The sequence below is a fragment of the Panicum virgatum genome, chromosome 9N, assembly GCF_016808335.1.
Source record: "Panicum virgatum strain AP13 chromosome 9N, P.virgatum_v5, whole genome shotgun sequence".
Classification (NCBI taxonomy): domain Eukaryota; kingdom Viridiplantae; phylum Streptophyta; class Magnoliopsida; order Poales; family Poaceae; genus Panicum; species Panicum virgatum.
Genome location: NC_053153.1, coordinates 10,729,546 through 10,756,864, shown reverse-complemented (window position 1 = coordinate 10,756,864; position 27,319 = coordinate 10,729,546). Strand labels below are relative to the sequence as shown.

General features: G+C 45.9%; 2 protein-coding genes across 2 annotated transcripts; one reads left to right on the top strand and one right to left on the bottom strand.

Annotated features, from left to right (window-relative positions):
* Positions 1-10,180: 10,180 nt before the first annotated feature.
* On the top strand, positions 10,181-18,141 carry LOC120688235 (phosphoglucomutase, cytoplasmic 2). Its single transcript, XM_039970458.1, has 18 exons — positions 10,181-10,609; positions 11,881-11,962; positions 12,249-12,304; positions 12,524-12,637; positions 12,752-12,814; positions 12,907-13,026; positions 13,167-13,267; positions 13,392-13,451; positions 13,538-13,637; positions 13,713-13,870; positions 13,956-14,051; positions 16,176-16,239; positions 16,314-16,395; positions 16,661-16,839; positions 16,924-17,000; positions 17,181-17,313; positions 17,551-17,667; positions 17,766-18,141. The coding sequence occupies exons 1-18, from the start codon at positions 10,322-10,324 to the stop codon at positions 17,835-17,837; spliced, it is 1,962 nt and encodes a 653-aa protein (XP_039826392.1). The 5' UTR covers positions 10,181-10,321; the 3' UTR covers positions 17,838-18,141.
* Positions 18,142-20,142: 2,001 nt separating this feature from the next.
* On the bottom strand, positions 20,143-23,438 carry LOC120692336 (glutamine synthetase root isozyme 2-like). The gene is made up of 12 exons (XM_039975606.1): positions 23,157-23,438; positions 22,842-22,881; positions 22,523-22,626; positions 22,370-22,418; positions 22,162-22,268; positions 21,957-22,044; positions 21,302-21,505; positions 21,104-21,157; positions 20,959-20,996; positions 20,695-20,854; positions 20,537-20,597; positions 20,143-20,417 (listed from the first exon to the last, which is right to left on the bottom strand). The coding sequence occupies exons 1-12, from the start codon at positions 23,228-23,230 to the stop codon at positions 20,293-20,295; spliced, it is 1,104 nt and encodes a 367-aa protein (XP_039831540.1). The 5' UTR covers positions 23,231-23,438; the 3' UTR covers positions 20,143-20,292.
* Between the last annotated feature and the right edge of the window lie 3,881 nt (positions 23,439-27,319).

Below are 27,319 nucleotides of genomic sequence, written 5' to 3'. Positions count from 1 at the left end.
TTGCAACTTGCTTCCCGGCTTGACATGCTTTACATAGCTTGTTCTTGTCAAAGGTGACGTCCTTCAAGCCGGTGATCATCCCTCTCTTGTGGGCTTTCTTGAGGTTGCTCATGCCAATATGAGCAATTCTTCTATGCCAAAGCCACCCAAGAGAAGACTTGGTGAAGAGGCATGTCATAGTACTTGTTTGCTTTGAAGAGAAATCCACCAAGTAAATGTTGCCATGCCTAAACCCCGTGAATACCAATGACTTGTCTTTTTCATGAGTTACTACAACACCATTCTTGTCAAAGGCACACGTTAGTCCAAGATCACACAATTGAGCAATTGAAATAAGATTAAAACTAAGTGCTTCTACAAACAAGACATTAGAAATAGATAAATCTTTAGAGATTGCTATTCTACCCAAACCTAAAACCTTTCCCCTTGAGTTATCACCATAGGTGACATGTTCATGATCGCCGGGGTCTTCAAGGGAGGTGAACATGCTATCATTGCCGGTCATGTGTTGAGAGCAACCGCTATCAAGTACCCAATGTTTTCCACCGGCTTTGTAGTTCACCTACACACATGAGAATTCACTTTTGAGTTTTAGGAACCCAAACAAGCTTTGGGCCTTGCACATGTGTGACAAGAGCTTTTGGGACCCAAAGTTGCTTGGGGAGCTTCTTCTTTGACTCCTTAGTGAGTTTGCCAATGAATTTGGCCTTCACCTTGCCCTTCACTTTACTCAAGAGAAAATGGTTATTTTCAAACATTGAAGAGTAATTCTTGGGTAATTTAGGAAGAGGACGTGATGGTGAAGTGCACTCCCTAGTGTGGTGCCCGGTGACTTGGCAATGTTGGCAATATGATCCAACTTCCTTGATGAAGCTAATCTTGATCTCCGGAGAAGGAGTAGTAGCTATGTTTGGCTCCGGAAATGAACCAAGACCTCTCTTGCCATAGTCACGGGCATTGTTGAAGAGAATTTCCTTGTGGATGTATTCTCCTTTTGAGAGCTTCTCCACACTACTCTTGAGGCTTGCAACTTGATCCATCAATTCCTTTTCCCTAGAAGGTGCAAGCTTGGGCAAAACATTAGTAGCATTTGCATTAATGAGTAGGTCATCACATGAAGTAGAAGCATTGACCTTCTCAATAGTTTCATGAGCAAAGTTTTCAAGACTTGGTTCAATTGCTTCATAGGCAAATTCAAGTTCTTGATACTTGTGAGCCAACTCCCTATGCTCTTGTTTAAGCTTTTTGTGGCTCTCTTCAACTTGCTTAGCAAGTACAAGTGACTCATTGTGCTTTTTGAGCAAGTCATTGTACTTGCCAAGCAAATCGGAGTGGGCAAGCTCTAACTTTGCACGAGTGCTCTCAAGAATCTTGACTTTGCCCTTTTCCCTCTTGATGACGGAAGTATACTCATTAATGAGGTTAGCAAACTCATTAGGGTCAAGCTCATCATCACTATCATCTTCACTCTCACATACCTTAGAGTTACCTTTGGCCATGAGGCACATTGGAGGTGGAGGTAGTGATGGTTCTTCATTTGTGAGGGCGATGGTGACTATGTCTTCTTCATCACTTGAATCTTCGCTTGATGAGACATCGGTCACCCACTCTTGTTTTTCCACCAAGAAGCTTCTCTTGGTGTGCCCTTTCTTCTTTGGGAAGAGCTTGGTCTTCTTGTCATGGCTCTTTTTCTTCCCAAGTCTCTTGTATTTGTTCTTCCTTTCTTCTTCTTCATCATCGCTTGAATCATGGCGATGCTTGCTCTTGTGATCCTTGTTTCTTTTGTCCGGCTTGGGGCAATTTGGACGGATGTGACCTTTTTCTCCACAATTGTAGCAAATTTTGTTCTTGACATCCATTGGCCGGAACATTCCCTTCTTAGAGTCAAAGTTGAACCCCTTCTTGTTGATCTTGTCATTCAAGCGGGTGAACTTTCTCATCATAAGAGCAAGCTCTCCATCATCTTCAACATCGGATGAGCTTTCATGATGATCATCTTCTTCATTGCTTGAGCTAGAATCTTGCTTGATCATCTTGAGCTTGCGGGCTTTGTTTGCCTTGGTCTTTAGAGCAATTGATTTGCTTGAAGTTGGTTCTTCGGACATACCAAGGATACTCATCTCATGAGCGCGAATTTCGCCCACAAGTTCTCCTACTTCCATTGTGTCAAGATTCTCCTTTTGAAGCATAGCATTGATGATGTTATACTTGGGCTTCGGGAGGAGCATGAGAATCTTGCGATTGATGGAGGCACTGTCAATTTTGGATATTTCAAGTGCATTAATGTCCTTGACAATGACATTCAAGCGAGAGTACATATCATTGCAATTTTCATGAGCTAGCATTTTAAAAGAATCATACTTAGCTCTAAACAAGTGATATTTTTGTTCACGGACTTTTGTGGAGCCTTCATGAATTTTAATTAGTTCTTTCCATATATCACTTGCTAAGTCCATGCCATTAACTCTAGCAAAGACTTCCTCACTAATGGCTTCGAAAATTGCATTTCTAGCCTTAGCATTCCATTTTAATTGTTCGGTGGTGGGAGTTCCGGTGAACCCGGTCTTAGTCGCCAACCATACTTCGGGGGCAATCGCATCAAGGTATGCGGCCATGCGAACTTTCCAATAGGCAAAGTTCTTGCCCTCGAAGTGAGGTGGCGAACCACCCATCTTGGCCATAGCTCTAGGCGGTGAAGCCTAATGATCCAAATGAGCAACGAGGCTCTGATACCAATTGTAAGGATCGATGGACCAAGAGGGGGGTGAATTGGGCCTTTTTCAAATTCTAAAACAAAGTAAAGCAACCTTATCCTATGCAATGCTAGTAGGGCACCAATTCACCAACCGGATAACTAAGCTACTAACACAAGCTAAGAGAGCTAAAACAAAGTAAAGCCTAGCAAGGTAGAGCTAAGTTATGATCTCTAAGTCAAGCACATGAGTAAATTGCATGAAAGAAAATGCTTGAATAAAAGGAATGGACAAGAGACAACCGGATTTTTTTCCCGTGGTATCGATGTGTTGGCACACACCCCTAATCCACGTTGTGACACTCACAAAGAGTATTGTCACCTCCCAAGTCACCGAGACGAGGGCGCTCACTAAGAGTCTCCGTTCACCATCCCGGCGTGGTGGAGATCAAGCCACGTACAATCTTCTTCTCCGGGCTCCCACAATCCTTGGCAAGCTCCGCGAGAAACACCTCGATCACCAAGATCGCCTAGGTGATGCCAATCACCAAGAGTAACAAGCTAAGGCCTTCACTTGAGCAAGAACCGATCACTAAGAACGGATGCACACTAGCTTCTCTCTACTCAAGTCCTTAATCTTGCTTCTTGATTGATTGAATGCACAAGTATGTGAATGATGAAGCTCAAGGTGGCTCTTGACTATGGTATGAGTGTTTGGATGTTGCCTGGTGTCAAGAGTGGGCGAAATGACCCATTGGAGGGGTATATATAGGCAGCTCACACAAATAGAGCCGTTGGAGAAAAGCTGCCAGAAAACTGCGTAGCGCCGGTTAATCCGACGTACCCCCCATTGTCATCGTCGGTTTAACCGGTGAATGTAAACTGCCTCTTCTGAAAACTAGCCGTTACAACTGGGGCAGATTAACCGACGTAGCATCGGTTTAACCGGTGAGTGTAGTTGTCCACTGAACCACTGAAAAAACAAGTCTCTGGACAACTGCACCGACGTTAACTCAAACCTATCGTCGGTTTAACCGGTGAGTACAATTTTTAAATTCCTCTGAAAAACCATCTCACTGGTCAATTGCACCGACGTATTGATTCAAACAGCGTCGGTTAATCCGGTGAATAGAACTTGAATTTCCCTGGAAAAACCAACTCTGGACCAATGCACCGACGTTAACTTCAGACACGTCGGTTTAACCGGTGTATTGAATTTGTCCAGACTCTGCTGACTTCGTTTAACCGACGTATAGAAAATTGAGAGCGTCGGTTAAACCGGTGTATAGACTTTTTCTGATTTTGTCTTTTCTGATTTGAGTCTTGAATGAAATCCAAATATTCTTGAGATATAGTTTGAGAACCACTTATTTGAACTTCTAGAAACCTGAGTGACCATAGTGTGCATCCATTTTCAAATGACCATGTCCATGCTCAAGTTACTAAGCCTTAGCCCCTCTTAATAGTGCGATCACTACAAAACTATAAAACCTATACTAACCTAAGTGTCCTTCTCAACCTTGTGACACTTAGGACTAGAAAGATCCTTAGCCTTGACATATATAAGTTGAAAACCGAGATCGCCTTTTAAAATAACCGAAATTGAGGGGTCTCTCTTTTGACATATGACCAAATGAGCGATAGTGATCTATTAAGCTGCACAAACTCATTAGTCACAATAATGGTTGTCATTAATCACCAAAACATACCTTGAGGGCCTAGATGCTTACAGCCTCCGGAGGAACGGGAGTACGGGAGGGTGAGGGGAGGGAGTTGAACTATTGAAGGGATAAGGGGTAGTCTTGTCTTTTCGCCTTATTATGAAAGGTTTTCTTACTTTTTATAATTCATAAAATCTTTGCTGCATCTAACGGTGTCAAAAATAGGGGCAAACGGATGATTCACATTGGAACAGTAGGGGTAAGAATGAAAAGTGAAAAAAATGAGGGTAAAAAAGCAATTGAGGTTTAAAACAGGGGCAAGAACGCAATTGACCATTTTTTATATGCCAGTACCGTGGAACATATGATGAACTCAAGTGCAGCCGGCTCCTACACGCTAAAGGAGAGAAGTAGCTTCCTTTTTGTTGGAAGGATATGTCATAGTTCTTAAAACACAAGTGTGACGGAACCGTCAAATTAAATCTCTAATGTGCATACTACCATAGTAGACTTACATTTAAATAATATTTTACATTTTTGCTTAATATGTTACCATGCAAAAATTTAAGACCACATTGCGTGACATGAGACGATATGGAAATAATAATTTTCAATGAGAGATAATTAAAAAACCAAATACATCTAAAATAATACTTTCCATACCATCTGAAGTGACTTAATATGCTCTCAAATTTTGATTTTGCCTCCTTTCAAAATTCAACAATTCAAATTTCATTCAACAAAATGTTGCACGTCTTATTGTACCGTTGTCCATGCTCTATGGCCTAGCGTTTTGTGAAGTATCGTGATTTTTAGAGCTCTCTAGGTGACACTTGGTTAAAGTTGTGGAATGGCATTTGTTGGTGAGTAAAGAGTCTATTCTGGAGATGAAGCAGTGTTACTTTTCTATTTTTTACTTCGTTCATTACTCTCTAGCTACTTCTAAAGTTGCACAAATAAAAAATCCAAAAAAAAATGAAACCATTGCCAGCTCAGCCTTAAACCACTTAGGGAGAAAAATTGTCCGATTTTGATGAGTTTGAGGAGGCTATATGTCCGATTTTGTAATTGAAGGAGGAAAATCAAACTTTTTTAAAAGTTGGAGAAGATAGACTTTTTCCTTCTTTTTAATCACAGTCAATACCTGAAACATTTAGCCCAAATCACCCACGTTTTCGAAGCCGGTCTCTATGCTACATGGGCCTATCAAAGATTTCGGCCTCTGGTTTAGTGGCCCTGTTTCTTTTATTCGGGCATGGAGACTAAGGCCCACCATGCTGTGATGCAACTAACGGCCCGCCGCCGTCTGGCCGCCTTGAACACATCGGGCGCATTAGTTTAATGGTTTAATTTGGCGATCTTTTCTCAACCCACGGCCCGATCGAAACATCACCGGTAGTCCCACGCGAAGGTGGGCGCAGACGGTACAAGCACAGCATATTACTTAAAAATATAAACTCGATGAAAACGAACAATAAGTTTTACAAACCGAGTTCAAATATATATAATTAATTTACAAAACTTTACAATAGATGGTCTGAAGTTCGATCCTTCTCGACCGGTCGGACCGGTTCCACCATCCGGTCGGACCGGTTCCACCATCCGGTCGGACCGGTCGGCACAACCTGCCGACACCACCGGTCAGACCGGTCCCACGGACCGGTCAGACCGGTCTGCGCAAAACAGAAAGGCTGCACACTCAGCCCTCAAGTGTACAACTCGGCAACGCCCTAACCGGAAGGGTCTCTCTCCACCACTTCCCACCCCTCTGCATCTCTGCGGATGAATTTAATGCAGCAGGGGCAGAAATCGACGTCCGGGTGTCTTGAAATAATAATTGTGGCAACAAATCCTGAGTATACTAATACTCAGCAAGACTTACTCGACCAGTGGGTATAACTTAACCCACATATCTAGACATGCACGGCATTTGGCTGGTGGTTTGTTTTGCAGAAATAGCAACTAGAGGTGTATCCTTACTTTCAATGTTTTAGCTGCGTATTTTATATAGATAGACTCTCACTAATATTTGCCTATCTACACATGCATGTGGAGCATCCAATTAAAATTCAGAAGTTGTATCCATTTTTATATCTCTAATATCCTAACTCATTTGCTACGAGGTGACAAAGAGATCAAGGCTCTCATATCCGCGAGACACGGCGAATCGATCCGATTTAACCTTGCAAGGTGGACCTAACCAACACGGCACGCAAAGCCCCGTCAGACTCCACGCACCAACCATTCCCCTCCCTGCCTCGAACTACAGGAACCAGCCCAACGACATATGGTCAGCCGAGCTCAACGTGAGACTACCAAAAGTAAACATATGCATCCAATTCTCCGCGACTACTCGACTCGCCCCAGAAGTTGGGTGCGGGTTCCTGTACTTTCGAAGCAAAGCAGTACTCGGCTTACCAGTTTCGACTACCTCCTACTCCCGGCATGCGGTTAGTACAATTCAATCCCCGATCAGCACTGCCACAACGACCGGTCCTTAATCGACACGGATGGGGCTAAGACACCCAGGAACCCTATCCTGCTGCCAAACCTAATATCATCATCCCCACCCTGTCTCACATCTCCATATTTATTTCAATCCATTTCTCAAATACTGAAGTACAAAGATAATAATGTATCTCGCGAGTAACCAGCAATTACTCGGCTTCTAAAGTTTCCTGTGTCTCGCGAGTGACACGAAGCCACCCGGCTTCTACCGGACTTATTTAGCCTAGCACCGCTATCGATCTAGACTTACTAGTAAACTCAAGGAAACCTAGGGATCATGCAGCTAGGGTTCCAATCAATCTCTAATACGTAATGCACAAGTAATAGATAAAACACACATATATATAGTGAATCATAATTTAAAATAATAGGACATGCACCGGGGCTTGCCTTGCGTCTGCTCCTCAGTACTAGGGTGAGATGGGCCCTGGGCCGACTCCACGCGTCCCTCCGGCTATGGGGCTTGCCCCTGGGGCTCCTGTGGCTCCGCAACCACCTCGTATACGACCTCCTCCGCCGCGGCTGCTACACGTATGCATATGCATATGACATGAGAACACATGCATGATTTTATAAAAATTACCAGTAATCTATAGCCTAATATAATTCTAACTTTTTGCGTCAACTAACCCTAATTGAACCCTTCTCAGCCCTGCTATACCGGTCAGACCGGTCCATAATACCGGTCAGACCGGTACTACTCAACGCAGCAAGCTACCGGTCCCTGTGACCGGTCAGACCGGTCCTTCCCAGCCAGAAGCTAGAATCCTTGTCGCGGCGAAAATCGCCCACCAAAGCCAACACCCTTCTAAGCACTAGTCCCTGGGATCCATTAGGACGTATTTGACCGGAGGGAATCGCCTAAAACCATCTAGAACTAGAGATCGACCCAAATTCCTAAATTACCTTGAATGAGTCCCTTTCACGTGAAGAACTTGAATCTCTTGCTCCCCAAGGATGGAATCAAGGCGAAGATGATCCCCCACGCTGATTTGATCCTTCCCCAGCCTTGGAATCCGATGGAGAGGAAGGATTTGGTTTCTACGGTTTGGGTGAGAGGGGGGGAAAGAGCTCGGGCTCGAGCTGGCTCTGGTGAGGCGAGGGAGAGGGTGGGGAGAAGAGAGAGTGAGAGTGATTTAAATGATGTGGGCCCAACCCGACCAACTCGGGCTAGACCGGTCAGACCGGTCGCCCATACCGGTCAGACCGGTCCGGGCTGAACTGGCCCAGGGCTGACAAAAACAAGTTTTGGTGCTTCGTCGAGTGGTTTGAAACTAATGACCGGAGATTAATTTAACTAACTAGTGGATTAACATCTGAGTGTTACAACAAGCTACTTTTGTTTCCTTTCCTTTGAGGCCTAACTAACTTGATTCCTACTGCGTGAGCTCGAACGATGCAGCTAAGGTCTCGTTTGGTTGAGCTTCGGCTTCACCTGTTTCTCGCAAATCGATACACCATAACGTGAAGCTATTTATTTTATAGAAGCCGGGTGAAGCCATTTTTTTCTTCGCTTCATCAGCTTTAGCTTCACATTTAAAGCCGTTTCGGGAGAAACCTTCCCAAATGGCCGCTAAAAGTATGACAGAGAGCTCATGAGGATTCTCATGTCACTCATTTTTGTCATTGTAAAAAGTGGAATTATAATTTATTAAAAAATAAACTAAATGGTTGTAATAACTTTTTTTTGTATTATCTATAGGCTCTATAGAATACATACACTTCCCCACATCAGTTTTGGTTATGTTCAAATTCTAATGTCAAACTTTCATTTTCTCTACAGCTCAAGTTCAGAGACAGAAAACTATAAATTGTCAAACTCGAAGCTAACCCATTAAAATATAAACCACTTGCAAATGACTCGTTATAAGGTTATATAATGTGCACCAACAAAATCAAAACATGCAAACCGCTGCCCATGTTTTCTTGTTTAACAAAGACTGCCCACAGAAAATTTGTAAACCGTGGATTACATCCGCCTTATTCTTCCATCATCACATTCTTTATGATAAACTACCGAATCCCAAACTAACCTCTCATAAGTTGAAACCGCATATGACTTGTTCTGAGACTAAAGGTCATGTACTCATGTATCAAAACAAAATTTTCTGCAATGAACCTGGAAACATCCAAACTGCACCCACTGATTACCACAGCACATAAACCACGGAGCGCTGTAGAGGCAACGGCCACAGCGCGTCCCCGGAGGCGGAGGAGCTGCCTGAGTTCGATGGAGCCCGCCATTGTTTGCTGTGTGCGCGGCCGGTAGCGACTTGGCCGGCTGCATGGTGTGGGAGAGAGAGGATAAAAAGTTGAAGAGGACGATATGGGCTGTGTGGTTTAGCTGTGCCTAAATCCCCGTCCGGAGCCATGCTCACGTAGAAGCATTACTCGTATAACCAACAGAATATGAGAAATTTTATGGTGCTTGGAGATTTTATGAGCCGTTGAAGGGTACAGATTCAATGGTTAAAAATACGGAGGAACCTGTTACGAAGAACTAAAGATGTGGGGCCGGAACCTATTTTTGTGGGCTAGAAACCACTTATAAAATTAATATTAAGGATATTTTAGTACTTTTCCTATCCTTTGGTTCCCGTAGCACCAAGGCCTGCCCATCCCAGCGCAGTAGCATCCGTCTCCATGGCAACCTTACCGATTCAGCTCCTGGCATCTAGAGTGCAAGATCATATGCGGCGCTGCACAGCCTGCATCGAAGCATCAACAATTACAAATTTCCACCGGCGTCATTCCTCCTTTTTCCTGGTGATTGAGCTCCCTTCAATCAGCGCCTGAATGATGCTTGGATTTATAACTGGAAATTGAAATAATTATATAGTGATACCTGGTTTGATATTAATTGCTTAACAATTCAGTAAACGTAGAATATAAGAATAGTTTTGGATTGGTTGGAGAGAGAACATGAGCATTAGCATGGGCGCTGGCCGGCGAGCCCCGACACAAGGAAGCCTTAGCCTACGAGCCCCTCCGCAGCGATCTCTAGTGGGAATCCCGCCCCTGGCACGGCGGCACCAAGAAATCCGATGCGCTGCATGATGCTCTTGATGGAGATGGGGAAGGGCCGCCCAGGGTGGCTGTGCAGGGGAGCCCAGCGACGCCGGCGGCGGCCAGCGGATGGACGATCGGAATCGAGAGATCGACGAACGGAGAAGCAGACCAATTGTGCCCACATGATAGATTACTAAACTACCCTTTATTAGAGAAAAAAATAGCTTCTAATATCCTCTAAAAATTAACGGCTCTGATTTTTTTAGAGGGAAGGAACCTCTGGTTCCTTACCAGCACCGTAACAACTCTCACAGATTACACCACCTGCTTCTTCTTCCTTCCTCCAATCGCCGCCTCCACGTCCCCAGGAAGCGCGATACACACACCAACAGAAGCCACGGCGGACATTTAAAAAAAGTGAAGGAGAGAGGAAAAAAATTAGCGACGAGGAATGGTTCCTCTCCATCCTTCGGTGCGCAGCGTGCGCTCCCTGCCCTCCCCCGCTATAATATCGCCACGCCCTCGTCGCCATCGTCACCACACCACCACTCCCTCCCTGCCCTCTCACTCCCGATCTCTCCACCACCACCGCCCGCTCCGCGCCACCACACCCCTCGCCTCGCGCGGCGACCGGCGGCGGGACGTCGGCGGACCGACCATGGGGCTCTTCACCGTGACGAAGAAGGCAACCACGCCCTTCGAGGGCCAGAAGCCCGGCACCTCCGGCCTCCGGAAGAAGGTTTCCCTCGCCCCTCTCTCGCTCCCCACCTCCGCCTGCGTTCGTAGGCTCCCAATCTGGATCTCTCTGTTTCTGTGATGCGGTGGGTTCGCGCTCGGCTCTGGTGGCTCGGATCCGCAGCGCGCCAGCCTTCGCTTTCCCGCCACCTCGCGGATCTCGCCGGGAGGCTGCTCGCTCGAGATCTCGGGGCTCTGTTTGATCCGACGTTTCGGTTGGATCTGCTGGCCTGCCGTGATCGTGATCCGCGGTCCTGCGTTTGCTTGCGGTTGGGTGGGTGTAGTCGTTGTCGGACGGGTGTGGTTCCGAGCATGCCTGCTGGCTTGATCCGTCGGTTCCTATAGATCGTTGGACCTGTACAGGGTTCGAATGATCTGAATTGTATGCTTGCATGCCTTTGGTTCATAAGATTTGCGCACGCATTGATCAGCTTTCGCTGATTGTTACTTGATCTCACCGATTACATTACTGGCTAAAGTGGCTGGAGAAGATAACGAGGTCCTCAGTTTTGCTATCTAGCGCTTACTCGATGGTATGGTTTTTGGCTTCGTGTACTCACTGAGAGATAGCTCGCACAAAAACTGCTCTGGCATGCTTTGTGGCATCTGGTTGGGTCTGATGTTCGTTAGGATCTAACTCATCATGTGTCAATGCCTGAGTGGATCAGGCAGAGGATTCTGATTTGGCAGTTGAATTCCTTGGCTTAAATGTGTACGTGGTGACTCGGTGTTGTACAAGTGGAATTATGTTGCAAGTTAGTTGAATTTGATCTCAGTCTTTTGCTGGTCGAATGTGACGACACAATTCTGGTAATTTTCACGCTTCAAGTGTGGTGTGCTACAAATTTCTTGAGGTTTGACCTGAGTATATTTTCTACTCATGCCTCCAATGTGGTATACAATCTCCAATGCCCATTTGTAATTTTTATCAAGTTAATGTTGTTGATTTGTTTTTACATGGCAATTTCTTCATTGTACTGTACAGTATTAATAGTAGCAAAATATTATTTGTAGCTTTCTATTTTATTCCTCCAGTCAAGGCAACCATGTCTATTTTATTTGTCTGCACAAATATCTTCAAGTATTTGTAGCTTTCTACACATACCTTATTTTACCGTGATACTAAGCATTGTGTAGTTCTTGGTCAGCTACCTTCTCTTCATGGGAATGAATAGAGTATTTCAATTTGTATTTACTTCTACATCTACATCAAAGAAAAGGTGCATGACTCATTATGGCTATTTTCTTATGATTGATTTTTTTCCATATTACCAGGTTACTGTATTCCAGCAGCCTCATTATCTACAGAACTTTGTCCAATCAACATTCAATGCCCTTCCTGCTGAAGAAGTAAAAGGTAAGTTGCTTATCTTGCATCAAACATAAGACTCCTTTGCTTTTTCTTTTGTTCATATTATCCAATATGACTAGGTTAATAAACTATGCACTGTGCAGTAACTGATATTATTCGGCCTAACTAGTTTTGAGGATACAAGGTTTTAATAAGTTATGTCTGTGATGTTTTTATGCATATGTTTGTTCATCATTTGAGTTGTAAAAGTGAAATGTAGTTGCCATAGCCATATCCCCCTTGTTTTTCTCTGCAGTCGTTACTCATGTCTCCTTTTCTTCTTATAATATAGGTGCAACCATTGTTGTCTCTGGTGATGGTCGCTATTTCTCAAAAGATGCTGTTCAGGTGATTTAGAGTAGTCTTCATGCCCCATATATCCTTTTTGCAATGCTTGTACTGTTTTGGTAATAGTTGCTGTAGGCTTCAATTCCAATATTGACATAGTCTCAGTGAGTGTTGTTTTCTCCATGTGGTTAGGTTCTTCTTTTTGTTTTTTTGGTAGTCTTAGTGTTCATATGCTAAATAGAGTGTGTCAAGAAATGACATTTCTTTTGCTTCTTACAGATCATAACAAAAATGGCTGCTGCCAATGGAGCAAGACGTGTTTGGGTTGGACTAAACAGTCTCATGTCTACTCCTGCTGTGTCTGCTGTCATCCGTGAAAGAGTTGGTGCAGATGTAAGTTTGATTTATGATAAAAGACAATTTTTAGCGGTATAAACATGCTTGTTACTCCTGTGCACTGTTGTAATAAATTACCGGACTACTGATTTATAAACACATGGATTATAGGGATCAAAGGCTACGGGTGCCTTCATCTTAACAGCGAGCCACAACCCAGGTGGTCCGACTGAGGTACCAACTTTAACTGCTACTATCTCTGTTGCAAATCAAGTGCCACCTGTGTTCTTTTTTTTTTTTTGCATACATCTCATTGAACTTTCCAGGACTTCGGGATCAAATACAATATGGGAAATGGTGGGCCTGCCCCTGAGTCTGTTACTGACAAGATTTTCTCTAATACAACGACAATCTCTGAATACCTCATCGCCGAAGACCTTCCGGATGTATGATTCAGTGCCACCCTGCTAAATAGTTTCTTGATCTTTCCTTTGACAACAACAACATAGCCTTTTTTCCCAAGCTGATCTTTCCTTTGACAAGTGATCGAAATATTCATCTGCTCCTTGTTGCTTTGCTGCTGCAGGTTGATATTTCTGTTGTTGGTGTCACTAGCTTCAGTGGACCTGAAGGCCCCTTTGATGTGGATGTTTTTGACTCCAGTATAGATTACATAAAGTTAATGAAGTAAGTAGCTTACTGTTCTTTTGTGTTTTATTTTATAAAAGTGAGAATTTCCATGCTTTGTAGATTGCTTGGATCTTGTTATGTTGATGACGGAATCTAATGATTTAATTACTATTATTCCCAGGACAATTTTTGATTTCGAGGCAATAAAGAAGTTGCTGACCTCTCCAAAATTTACATTCTGGTACTCACCTATGTCTTCAACTATGCTACCATTCTCATATTGACATATTGTAGCGCATCTAAAAAAATCTGGCTTTATGCTTTTAGTTATGATGCCCTCCATGGTGTTGCTGGAGCTTATGCCAAACACATCTTTGTGGAAGAGCTTGGTGCTGATGAAAGCTCTCTGTTGAATTGCGTCCCGAAGGTAATGTGTTCTTCTATTGTCACAAGTTGTACTAAAAAACGTGGGTTGGTATTAATTCATCACATATTTTTGCAGGAGGACTTCGGCGGTGGCCATCCGGATCCTAACCTCACCTATGCAAAAGAGTTGGTTGAACAGATGGGTCTTGGAAAGTCATCCTCAAACGTCGAACCTCCTGAATTTGGTGCGGCTGCTGATGGAGATGCTGACCGAAATATGATTCTGGGTAAACGGTATGATCTATCGATCTGTCTGAAGATCTTATGCACAATATTTGTTCTAGAATCAAAAGCAGCTGATCCCCTTTTTCTGTTACAGATTCTTTGTGACGCCGTCGGACTCTGTTGCCATTATTGCGGCCAATGCTGTTCAGTCAATTCCTTACTTTGCTTCTGGCCTGAAGGGAGTTGCCAGGTAAGAACTCTCCTCCATATTGCTGATAATTCAACATCCAGATTTTGTTGCTATCAAATTTTCTCACTGGAGTTCATTCAAGGGCTTATGGCTGAGCATAAGCTTCACCACAGCCTGCAGTAAAAATGCATGTTTCCTTCTACAAATGGTTCTGCTTATGAGTAATATGTAGGAAAGTAAGGATTGTGTATAATGTGGTCGATGTATTGCATTGAGCCCTTTGGGCGGTATATATAGGAGTACATGGCTTGGAGGGCAAGTAGTCTCTCCTAGAGATAAGGAAGGTTATCCCGGGATTACAATCAATCCTAAACTAACCATATCCGGAGTTGCCTAATATACTCTAACATCCCCCCGCAGTCGTAGCGGTAGCAACACGAACGGTCAGATTGGAGAATAATGGAGACGTATCCCCCCTGCAGTCGGAATGCCGGTGCGAAAGCTTTGAGTGGAGACTCATGCAGATGATAGTCCTTTAGTGCCGTAGTAGCCGAAGTCAAGGTGGACGTGGTCGAAGCCGTGGAGGGGGGGCGCGTCGAAGCGTCGTCGAGGTGCTCGAGTACACAGGCTCAGCAGCTTCTTGCCGAAGACAGCAGGAGGATGGTGCGGCAGATGACGATGGTAGACGGCGCGGTTTGCGACTTAGGTCACGCTCAGGACAGGGGTGGCGGCGGCGCAGGTTGCAGCAAGTGTCGCGCTCAGATCAGGGGTGGCGACGACGTCTTCCTTCAGGAACATCGGCGGCGATGTCCGCACGAAAACGGCTGGAGGCGCGAAGGCGGATCGAGCGCCTGCTTGACGAAGACCGGCGGCGAGTGGCGCCACCGCCTGAAAAGGCGACGGCACCGGTAGGGTGGCTTGATCACGAACGTCGTCGCTGCAGCCTGTAAGGGCTCAGCGACAACCTCGTCCTTCGGGTGTGTCGACGATGAAGCGGCGACGAACGGCAGGGTGACGCAAACCGATCTTAGATCGGAAAAGAAAAAAAAAACAGCAGCAGCAGACGAACCATGGGGTACAATCTCGGGTGCCCCTAGACTACTCCCTCCCCCCTCCCTTATCTCCTTCCCCCGGTCAAGGACAGAGGGAAAAATCAAAAGGTGAGAGGAGAGGCCGTCCCTCCTGGACTCCATGGCCGGGCACCCGCCCGCCCTCGAGGATGCAGGGCCCGCGCTCAGGTTGGAAGGACCCAGCAGCAGGGCGCCGACGGTGAGGGGGAGCGTCGGTGCTCTGGCAGATCGGGAGTGACCGGTGGCGAGCAGCAGGGGGAAGCGAGATGGGGCGGCGCCCCCACGATGGCGCGGCCCGCCGGCGACGGCGGAGGAGCGTCGTGGTGGAGTGTGGAGGCCGGGGCGGAGCGGATCTCAGACGGGTGGTGTCGGAATCGACCGGCGGCGCGGTAACCCGGCCCGATCTCGCGGCTCCGATGGCGCAGCGGCCTGGCGTACCTCGTGCCTCCTCCGCAGCCGTGCGGTCGTGCAAAGGGCAGCGACGGCGCAGGAGGAGAGAGGGCCAGCACAGGGCCGCGCGCACTGGGGGAGTCGGCGTGGAAGGGGCGACAAGGGAGCCGACGAGATCGCATCACCACGGGAGGTAGGTCCTTCTGCTGCTTGACGACGCGACGGCGCGGCGGATCAGAGGGATCCACACGCTGATCCTACGAGGGCGCAGCCCCCGGCGGAGATCGATCTCCCCGGGGGCTGCGTGACGGCAGCGGAAGCGGGAGCCTAGGTCGAAACCCTAACTCGTGATACCATGTAGGAAAGTAAGGATTGCGTATAATGTGGTCGATGTATTGCATTGAGCCCCTTGGGCGGTATATACAGGAGTATATGGCTTGGAGGGCAAGTAGCCTCTCCTAGAGATAAGGAAGGTTATCTCGGGATTACAATCAATCCTAAACTAACCATATCCGGAGTTGCCTATTATACTCTAACAGTAATCTTGGCAAGGTTCTACTCATGAACCATTAAGATATCAGCAACAAGTGAACAGTACCATCTGAAACACGCTGGCTGCTAATGCTGGTGTTTTCATCCCTTCTTGATATGCAGGTGTACAACCTTAGATGCATTTATGGTTTCTCTATACTTAATTTATGTTGATCTGTTGGTGAAACTGCAGGAGCATGCCAACATCTGCTGCCCTTGATGTTGTTGCGAAGAATTTAAATCTCAAGTTCTTTGAGGTACATTAGTTGAGACCTTGATTTACAAGATTTTTGAATAACGGACAATTGTAACATAAAAAACCATGTTTCAGGTGCCTACTGGGTGGAAATTTTTTGGCAACTTGATGGATGCTGGAATGTGCTCAATCTGTGGTGAAGAGAGCTTTGGCACCGGTAATTTTTGGAAACACTTATGATTACCATTTATGTATATACCAATAAATGTAACAAATATGTCAACACCTCTTGTATTGCCATGTCAATGAACTAATTGGTTTATTGTTTGGTAAATCAATGGGGCAAGTGCCTTAATGTGTTCTGACAACAAGCTCTCCCCATTTTCTTTAGTTGGTGATTTGCATGAATCAATCCATATTCAAGGACTTTTGTATTGCAGCATAGACATGGTTGAGATGTTTATATCTACTACTTTGTTTAGGTTCTGATCACATTCGTGAGAAGGATGGTATTTGGGCTGTGCTTGCATGGCTGTCTATTCTTGCTTTCAAGAACAAGGACAACCTTGAAGGAGATAATAAGCTTGTCTCCGTTGAAGATATTGTTCGTCAGCACTGGGCCACCTATGGTCGCCACTATTACACACGCTATGACTACGAGGTACTTGCATTATTTTAACCTGCATCTTGCATGTGTGTACCACACTTTAGCTAGCATGCTTAATGTACATGTTCGTTTGTGAAGAACGTTGATGCAGGGGCTGCTAAGGAGCTTATGGCAAACCTAGTCAGCATGCAATCATCACTTTCTGATGTTAACAAGTAAGTGAATATTCTTTTGACTTTGGTACCAAAACTATTACTTCCCCCCAAACAAACTATGCAAGTGACATTTTAATTGTTATCCTAGAGTATCTTGGCTCTATGTAGTTCATAATCAATACAAGCAAACACAAAACTTAAAACTTTTTGTGTACCATGTCTAAATTATCCCTTTGCTAGGTTGATCAAGGAGATCAGATCTGATGTTTCCGAAGTAGTTGCAGCTGATGAGTTTGAGTACAAGGATCCTGTTGATGGCTCTGTGTCCAAGCACCAGGGTATCCGATACCTCTTTGGAGATGGTTCACGACTGGTATGTAGAGTGAAAAACCTATGTTGTTTCAGATATCCTCCTTTTATTTCTTTAACCAAAGCAAAAGTAGGGTACGAACCTCACATGCACCCTTACATTACATTTTTGCAATATAGTCAGTCCACAATAGTTGAGTCGAGATAATCCTTGGCAAGATGGATATATTTGAGAGCGTAGGTTGTGTCATACTGATTGCAAAAGATGCTGGTGAACTAACATGAATTCTTGGCATTCTAGGTGTTCCGTCTCTCTGGAACCGGTTCTGTTGGTGCCACCATCCGTGTCTACATTGAGCAGTACGAGAAGGATTCCTCCAAGACCGGCAGGGATTCACAAGATGCCCTTGCTCCACTGGTAAGATATCGCATGTATATTCTTTGTGACGCACGGAGATGAATATTCACTGTACTTTTGTGAAACTGCATTTACTGATGTTGTGTTTTGCATGTCAGGTCGATGTTGCACTTAAGCTCTCCAAGATGCAAGAGTACACTGGCCGCTCTGCCCCCACCGTGATCACATAAATTTTTGAAGAGCCTGTGTTTTAGAATGAGTTGAGGCACTGACACAAACCTTCTTTCCGGCCTCTCGTGTTTGATAGTTTTTTTCCCTGTTCCATCTCACCAGTGAATAAAGTGTATGTTTATTGCCCACACTGCAACCTTGCCGCTGGCACAGCATGCGGTAATAAGTCTTGTCACAGTGCTGTAGTTGGGAGCTTGTTTCTCCTCGTAATATATCAGGCCCTTGTTTAGTTGTATAATTCAAAATTCTAAATTGTTTTCCGGCACTTTTGCATGGAGATTTAAATCTAGACGAAATAAAAAACGTATTGCACAGTTTGTCTGTAAATTGCGAGACGAATCTAATAAATTTAATTAGGTTGTAATTAGACGCTAAATTGCTACAGTAATGTTACAGTAAATGATCTCTAATGACAGATTAATTAGGCTCATTAACGGATTAATTAGGCTCATTAGATTCGTCTCGTGATTTACAGACGAGTTCTGTAATTAATTTTATGATTAGTCTATATTTAGTACTTTAAATGTAGAAAGATTTTTTTAAAAAAAAACTTTACATCCTGCAGGCCCAGATGTGTTTTTTTTTTGTTTGAGCATGTCAAATGCCCACCGGTATGGCACTTGTCGGTGTGTTTTGTTCTCTCCAAACAATCTGATAATGACAACCTTTTCCTGTGTGCCAACCCTGCTTAATCATGAATGGCGGGAGATTATCTGGGTTGGGGTTGAATAAATTGGTCTGCGCGCTTGACCGTGTTAGACGATATAGTTGAGTTAATTCACTCAATGCCATCAAAATTTATGCCATCCTTTTAAGGCAATTTCTTAATTGCCATCAAAATTTATGCCATCCTTTTATTGCCACTGAAATTTTACTACAATCCCCTCAATGTCATTCCGTGAGTGAGCTGTTAGAATGACTGTTAAATAAGAGTAAAAAGACGTTAGTACTCCTGTAAAACATGGATAAAATATTTGTAGTGTAATTCCTTCTATGCCATTTTAGAGAATTAGAAATATATGTACATACCCCATTGATGATAATTTTTTTTGGACAGAAAACAACATACAGTAATACATATAACCATTAATGCCATCCATAAAAGCAGTTTGCGCGGATCTAGAGGGCGCAATAAGGCCATGTTTGGTTCCCTAGCACAAATTGTGTTAGGGAACTTTGACTAATAATTACTAGTATTAAATGAAGTCAATTTGCAAAACTAATTCCACAACCCCTGCGCTACTTCACAAGACGAATCTAATGAGGCCTTTGACCGCACGATTAGACGATAGTTACTGTAGTATCACTGTAGCCAATCGAAGATTTTTTTGACTCATTAGATTCGTCGCATAAAGTTACACCTATTTATGAAAAGTTTTTACAAATAGACTTCGTTTAGACCTCATGCATGAAAGATTCCCGCGCTACTGTTCATAGTACGAGGGAACCAAACAAGCCTAGACTGCATCAACTAGCAATTGAGATCTAGAGGGCGCTTGCGCGGATCTAGGCAGCGCGGCCTCCTGACGGCAGCTCGCTTGGGGAAGGCCTCCGGCGGCAGCTGCCTTGGGGAAGGTGGGGGGCAGGGCAGGGCTGCTCCTGGCGGCGCTGGCCTCTGCGGCGCCCCTACCGCTGCTCCTCCGGGCGGCGGGGGCGCAGGTCCTGCGCGCGGGGGCCGCCCCTCCTGCAGTTCGGTCTGCGGCGGCCCTCCTGGCGGCGCGGGGGGGGGGGGGGGGGGGGGGGGTGCGCGTGCGGGACTGGGAGGTGAGATGGGATAGGTTTTGTGAGGGTAGAAACGGAACAAAATAAATGTATACATGGGAGTTTAACACTTGTGTACAGTATTTTGACGGTTTCCTCTCGAAATCTAATGGAAATGTCATTGAGGGGATTAGATTAAAATTTTAGTGGCAATGCAGAAATGGCCTAAATTTTGATGACATTCAAGAAATTACCTTAAATTTTGATGGTATTGAGGGAATTAACTCATATTAGTTCAATCTGCTGAGCTTTGTAGTAATTACAGTTGTAAACATCTGGACATGGAAACCGCTGAGCTCTGTTCCTGACTTCTGATGGAGGGATCGGATGCTCTGAGCTCCTTCCCGTCGATAATTTTTTTTTCTTGAAGACCAATCATTTAGAAGTTTGGCTTGTTCTAAAAGTTGTTAGCTTGTTTTAAACGATACGTTCTGATAACTTATGAATTAATTAGTTTGTTCGAAACGTTATCTATTGGGGGGGGGGGGGGGGGGTCGGAGGGATCAGCAAGGATAGACCAGGACATCCAAGCAAACAACGAGAGCGACGAGAAGGAGCACACGGCAGTTTATTATTGTCATCTGAAATTGTCTGACAGCGTCCGTCTCAGTTGCCATCTCCGCAGCGCGGCTCACACGCACACACTCGGGTCGGAGAAACCCGTGGCCCCTCCGCAGGATCCGGGAAGAACCATCAAGGTGCCGCGACGCCGTTGCCGTTGGAATGGCTGGGCTTCCACAGGATGGTGGTCTCCGCGATCAGCGAGGTCACCACGTACGGGTCCATGTTGGACGCCGGCCTCCGGTCCTCGAAGTAGCCTGCAACGAGCCAAGAAAACCCACACGGTTCAGCCCTTGCTTCATCAAGCACAAAACCCCCCGTCGAAACCTTCCTGAGCCCAGCCGAAGAAAGTTTCGCCGCCTGCACTGCATCTCACCTTTGCCTTCCTTCTCGGTGTCGCGGCCGACCCGCACCGACGCGCCGCGGTTGGCGACACCCTGACAGGAAAAGAGAGATGAGATGCCGTTGCGTGTGTGACCTGGCTGATGAAAGAAATGTGCAGTTGGTTTGAGGTTGCGGCCTCGTGGCGCTCACCCAGATGAAGGTGTTGATGTCGGCAGTCTCGTGGCGGCCGGTGAGGCGGCGCTCGTTGCCGTCCCCGTACGCGGCGATGTGCTCCCGGTGCCGGAGGCCCAGCTTCTGGATCGCCTTCTTGATCACCTCGTACCCGCCCTCGCTCCTCATCGACTTGGTGCTGGATGCACACCAGGGAGCAGGTTAGGCTCGTGATCCAGCTAGTTAAGCTTGTCTTTGCTCTTGACACTATTTTATTTATTTTATTGTATTCTAATATAATACCTATAGTTAGTGTGAGCACCAGCGCCATTCCAATCTCCCTGCAGTCACATACAAGAAAGATGACATGTGTAATAAGCGATTAGACAAGAGGGGTAACATGGCCTCGGATCAAAAACTGAAACACAATTGGTGAAGAAATGGTCACCGGAATCGGCTTGGGATCGAAGGAGACGACCACGCCGGCGATCTCGGTAATCCTCTGCCAACCACAGGGCAACAAATTAAAAAACGCACGCCTGCTTAAGTAAACCACAGTGACAAGTGACACGACACGCCACGTCTCGGCATCCCTCATCCGATCGACATGAGGGGCAGAAGGAGAACCGGGCGCAGCTCTGCGTACCTCGAGAATGTAGCGGGCCACCCAGACCTGGTCGCCGGCGGAGATGCCGACGGTGGGGCCGACCTGGAACTCCCACTGCCCTGGCATGACCTCCCCGTTGATCCCGCTGATGTCGATGCCGGCGTAGAGGCAGGCCTTGTAGTGCGCGTCCACGATGTCCCGCCCGTACGATTTGTCCGCTCCGGCGGCGCAGTAGTAAGGTCCCTGTTAGGCCATCGGTTACTAAAAACTCATGCACGTTGGCAAGCACGGATCATTCTATAAACTTAGCAACTCTGAACTCTGATACGATACTGTTTTTTTATCGGAATTTCCACCTAGGCTGTGTTTAGATCCGTAAAATAGTGGTAAAAAGAGTCACATCGGATATTGTGGCACATTGTAGCACTTTTCGTTTGTTTATGGTAATTGTTGTCCTACTATGATCTAATTAGGCTCAAATGATTCGTCTCGTCGTGTACATCAAAACTATGTAATTAGTTTTTTATTTATCTACATTTAATGCTCCATATATATATGAGGTAAAAGATTTGATGTGATAGGTGAATAGTGAAGTTTGGAGAGAGAAATTTTGGAAGTGAAAACAGCCCTAGTTTTCTTCTCTGATAATCATGCTGAAAAGTAGCTTTTTACTGTAACAGATGCCTAGCTCTACCTGAGGGCCAGGGTAGCCGCCTAATGGCCAGCCAAGAGGCCAGTTGGTGTCCTTCTCAAGAAGGGTGTACTCCTGCTCAATCCCAAACCTGAATTTGGACACATGCACCATAAGAAACACCAACTGATTGACTGAAATATCTGTACACAACAAATGAGTCCAATTTGTGCCGGACTGCAGATATGGAAAAGCTGAAGATACCGACCATGGTTCTTCAGCCTTGACATCAGGCTGGCTGAAGATCTTCGCCGCCCCGTGCCGCTTGTTGGTCGGAATCGGCTCCCCGTTCGGCGCATAGCAGTCGCACATAACCTACACACAGCTCAAAATTTTAGATAAAAGATCTCCATACCCATGACCAACATTCATGCAGAAAATCTGCAGATATGAATCAAAGGAGGGTCTGTTATTACCAGTATGTTCTTCCCCTTCCTGAACGGGTCCCTGAAGATGGCTTGGGGACTTGGTGCCAAAAATATAAATGCGAAAGCGAATTAGTTCAAGGCTTCAACGACAAGGCACGCACGTTAAGGTGGAGATGAATAATGGAGTCAGGAGCATGGTACCAAAGGATGACTTCACTGTCGTCACCCGTAGCCTGGCCTGTGCTGGAGCCGTCGAAGTTCCATTTCGGAAGCTTGCTAGGATCATCCACAGGTCCGGACAGCGTCTGATGAGTAAAAGGCAGTCAGAGGAGCTGTCATGCACTTGAAAACTTTTTTGGTTTTGGGAAAACGCAAGAGAGCTGAGTATTTTTCGTGTGAAGAAGACACTTGAAAAGTTGTCACAGCTCAGAAGGCACACTTGCACGGCACATATCGTCCAAAAAAACTGATCAAGATAAGGGTTCATGGTTATCAGGCAGGAAGGAAAAGGTGTACTAACCCTGGCTTTGCTCCTCACATCCATCCCAGAGCCGCCAACCCTGGATCAGACAAGGTGGAATTACAAGATTTCATAAGCTTTTTTTCGCAAAAGAAAATTCATTAAGTTTTTTTTTCAAACTAACATAATCCATGCAAGCATCCGTAAGATGGTCATGGAAATTCCTGCCAGTGCGATTATCTTTTGCTTGTCTTCCATGTAAAATAAACACAAAAGGAAATGCAGCCAGAATGCAAGATCCCAATGGACACCATGGTGACTGACGGAAACGGAGAAACATCGGATGCAACGAGAGGGAAAGGCAGCACCGCTCACCAGATGTACTCGGCGATGATCTTCTCGGTGCAGTCGGAGAGGTCAAGGTTGATGAGATCGGCGAGCTGAGCCATGGCGACGACGGAGATGGCCTTCCTCTCCTCTTCCTCCTCCTCTGGCAAGGCCGAGCACGAGCAGAGACTCTAATGACAGGGACACCTCTCTCTCTGAATCTCTTGTGCTGCTGCACAGGTTGAGAGTATGATCTGTGTGTCACAGCCGGAGCTGGCTGGTCCTCTATAAATAGAGGCGAGGCGAGTGTGGTTGGTGGCCTTTTTCGCTGAAGTGCGTTGCTGACTTTGGGAATTGGGAGCTTGAATTCTGGAAGGCTCCGTGGTACGGTTGTCCTCGGCCGCACGCGCTGTCACTCGGTGGATTTGGAGTGCTTTGGTAAAAAGTGGATGCTTTTTTGACACGATGCTCGGTTCAGTTTGACAAAGTTGTTATTCTGTTCCTTTAGCGTTGTTGTTTCGACGGTCAGAATTGCACGGAGCATGGAGAGTTATTTCTACTAATCTATCTAGTACTTCATATTGATACTCTTCTCTACATATTCTGTCAAACTTAAGATGATTTGATGTAGGATAAAATCAGAACTGCAGTTTTTTTACACTACAGTGAATCGGTAGACACTCAAAATTGCAGTAGTAGTATAGTATGAACAAGTTCTAATATTAAACAGTTTTGAGTGTCTGACTGGGAGATACTCCCTCTGTTTGTTTATAGATGACCTTGATTAGCTCAATTTTGAGCTAGCTGGCGTCAAACATAAATGACCGCGAGCTTGTATACGGACCGGAGTCGAGAGCCAGAATAAGAACCTGTTGGTACTTGGCGATAACACGCAGGAATTGTCAAACAACAATGGAGTACGGAGCCGCAGGACACAGGGTAGCACTCCAGCATGAGATGCGTCGTCGCCGGCTCACTTCCACTTGGCTTAGAAGACCTTGCACGCCCGAGCCTCCGCGTCCATTGTGAACCCATTTCCGAACTCCGGTCGAGGCCAGCTCGTGCGGTCGTGCCGTGTCGACGCTGCAAAACACACACACACACACATACAGGTGCGCGTACGTACGCTTTGCTACGGAAAGGAGGAAGACGACGCGATCGATCGGTCAGAGGTGAAGCGCCACGTCGCCCGTAGTGGCGTGCAGGCGCCGCGGCCAGCCATGATCGGGACGGCGACGTACGATCACCGGTGGTCGCGCCGGAATAAAGCGGCGGCCGGCGGCATGCAGTTCGTGGCCGTACATGGAGGCCGGTTCGACCGCGAGGGATGGACCGGCCGGCCGGCCGGGCTGAGAGATAAGGGAGATCGTATCGCCACCGGCCTTTATCTTCTTTCCACGCCCGCCGTTCTCTTCTTTAATCTTTCCAGGCATTTTTGTGGTGTGTGTTCCGGGGGAGAAAAGGCTAGGACGCGCAATCTTTCCAGATCAAAGAACCAACCCTACCAGGCCGATCCTTTCCGGTCCGATCAACGACCTAACTTGGGTCCCTTCACTTTAATTCAAGTAGAAGTGGTATAATAGCACTTGCACTCTCCCTTCACTGAATGGGGTTCTGTAACTCAGGGCGCGTTTAGTTCCCAAAAATTTTCACCCAAAAATTTTCACCTCCTCTTTAAACACATATATGAAGCACTAAATGTAATTAAATAACAAAACTAATTACACAGTTTGGATGTACATGACGAGACGAATCTTTTAAGCCTAATTAGTGCATGATTAGCCATAAGTGCTACAGTAACCCACATGTGCTAATGACGCGGTCAAAGGCCTCAAAAGATTCGTCTCGTGGTTTCCAAGTGAGTTCTGAAATTAGTTTTTTAATTAGCATCCGAAAAATCTTCCCGACATCCGGTCAAAATGCTGATTTGACATCCAAAAATTTTTGTACGGATAACTAAACGCGACCTCATGTTCCCTGCCATGTCTCGAGAGGGAGGCTGGATCGGATAGTGACGGGTCAGGAAGGATTCGCTGCGATTTCGTCTGCAATGTACGTTGAGGTGCAGCACATGCATTGCACGCGAACGAAACGTCCGTGCTGACTGCTGACAGGCCCTCCGCTCCTCACCCATCTGCGTGCCGCGTCGCGGAAGCTACAGTGCTACAGGCAAATAAACAGCGCCGGGGTAGGCAGGTCCACGTATTCGGAAAATCAGACCAGATCACCAGAGTCCAGAGGAATGGTGGATGGAGATGACTGCATAGGGGTGGCAAAATATAACCGAAACCGATTAACCGAACCGAACCGAACCGCTTTAACCGTAAAAGTCGGTTAATTCGGTTAACGGTTAATTTTGCGGTTAAAATTTTTGAGATATTCTTTAACCGCATATTATTTCGGTTTTGATGTGCCACTAACCGATTTAACCGAATTAACCGATTTAGCAAGTTGAGTGTAATATGTATTTATCTTATGTTTTAAATATATGTATAATCATGTGAGATATCAAGAATTCTTGGTTTTCATAATTAAGATATCTAAGTGAGGCTACATTAATTGTTTTTCTAGCTTTCTAAGCTTATTTTAGTGGCCAATAGCTTGTAGTTGATGTCATAATTTCATTCTAATTTGCTTGTTATTTATGTATTGTATACATTACGGTTAACCGCAAAACCGAACCGATTTAACCGCAACCGAATTTACGCGGTTAAAAGATTTCTAGCTACAATTTCGGTTAAGAGTTTGTCATAACCGAAATATTTCAAAACCGAATTAACCGAACCGATTTAACCGCACTAACCGAATGCCCAGTCCTATGACTGCGTGTATGCCCAGTCCTATGACTGCGTGTGACGGTGTGAGAAGCGGTTCAGCAGATAAACCCAGCTCGATCGCTATGGTGGCTCACTCGTCCCGTTCCCAACGACTAGCGAGCTTATCTACACGCACACTCTCTCGTACACATGCGCGCGCCACCGTCACGCATTTGGGGAGTTGGATCCATGCTGAATTGCTGATCCGCCCAACGAGGATACAGACGCTGCTGAGGTCGTGTGACATCTGCGTCGTAGTACATCACTCTCAGATTCTAGAATCCAGCTTTCGAAATTTTGCTCGAGATCCAAATTAGGTAATTTTGCTAATGGACACTCTATAATCGTGATTTTTACAACAAGACATTACTAAATTTTGTCTTTCCTGCAGAACACTCTTTAAATGTGAATCTTTGCTACTGGACATCACAACCCCATTATAATATTCATTTTGATAAGAAAGGAGCGAGAAAAACTTCAAAATGACCAAACTACCCCTGTCCTAACCCTAACTTGTTGAACCCAAGCGGCCCGCCCGTTCGATCACCCTGCGCCACCCGTCCGCACCGAGCGGTGGCACCTCACCCGCCCGACCCCATCCCCGCCTCCCAGAAATCGCCGCCGCCGCCAGCTCCCAGCAAGCCGCCTCCAATCTGACGCCGCTGGCCACTCGTCCCGCCACCTCTGTTCTGCGGCGTGGGGGCAGGGGCTGACGCCGCCTGGCCCCCGACCCGTCCTGCCGCCTCGGGGGGGGGGGGGGGGGGGGGGGGGGCACAGGGCCCCCGGACCGCCGCCGCCTGCAGACAGAAGACTGCCCCTGCGGTCCGCCCGCTCGACCGGCCTCGATCTGCACCAACAGATTTCATGTTCTTCTGAAGTCAATATCATAGAGTGTCTAAGAGCAAAATTACTCCTCACTTGTTAGCAGCCTGCCATTGCAAGAATATTTTGATTAGATTACTCATTTTCTCTATCCTCTAAACCAAAAAAATGAATATTATAGTGGATGTGGTGTTCAGTAGTAAAGATTCACATTGAAAGAGTGTCATGCAGCAAAATCAATATTGAGTAGTGTCCTGTGACAAAAACCAACACTGTGAAGTGTCCCGGAGCAAAATTACCCATCCAAATTAAACATTTCAGATTTTGCCGCAACTTCTACTACCCAGGTAGTATAGATTATAAAATTTAAGAGTCTTTTTTAGAAGGAAAATGTATTGATCTTAACGCATTACACCAGTCCTTTCACAAGCAGGACCTCAAAAAAAGAAAAATTACAAAGAAGTCCAAAACTCCTGTTCATCTTTCTCGAAGTCTTCAGAGATCCGTTCATCACCGCCGCCAAAGCCGCTTCCCAATCATCGTTGGACACCAGAGCCAAACTCCACAAGGTGG

What these genes read in the sequence shown, in the direction of transcription:
- LOC120692336 (XM_039975606.1), bottom strand. Translation starts at nt 23,230, where the DNA reads ATGGCTCAGCTCGCCGATCTCATCAACCTTGACCTCTCCGACTGCACC. An exon ending in ATCATCGCCGAGTACATCTG is followed by an intron (nt 22,882 to 23,156) that starts GTGAGCGGTGCT and finishes TGTCTGATCCAG; the next exon opens with GGTTGGCGGCTCTGGGATGG. An exon ending in GTCAAGGCTGAAGAACCATG is followed by an intron (nt 22,045 to 22,161) that starts GTCGGTATCTTC and finishes GTCCAAATTCAG; the next exon opens with GTTTGGGATTGAGCAGGAGT.
- LOC120688235 (XM_039970458.1), top strand. Translation starts at nt 10,322, where the DNA reads ATGGTTCCTCTCCATCCTTCGGTGCGCAGCGTGCGCTCCCTGCCCTCC. An exon ending in TCTCAAAAGATGCTGTTCAG is followed by an intron (nt 12,305 to 12,523) that starts GTGATTTAGAGT and finishes TGCTTCTTACAG; the next exon opens with ATCATAACAAAAATGGCTGC. An exon ending in GTGAAAGAGTTGGTGCAGAT is followed by an intron (nt 12,638 to 12,751) that starts GTAAGTTTGATT and finishes CATGGATTATAG; the next exon opens with GGATCAAAGGCTACGGGTGC.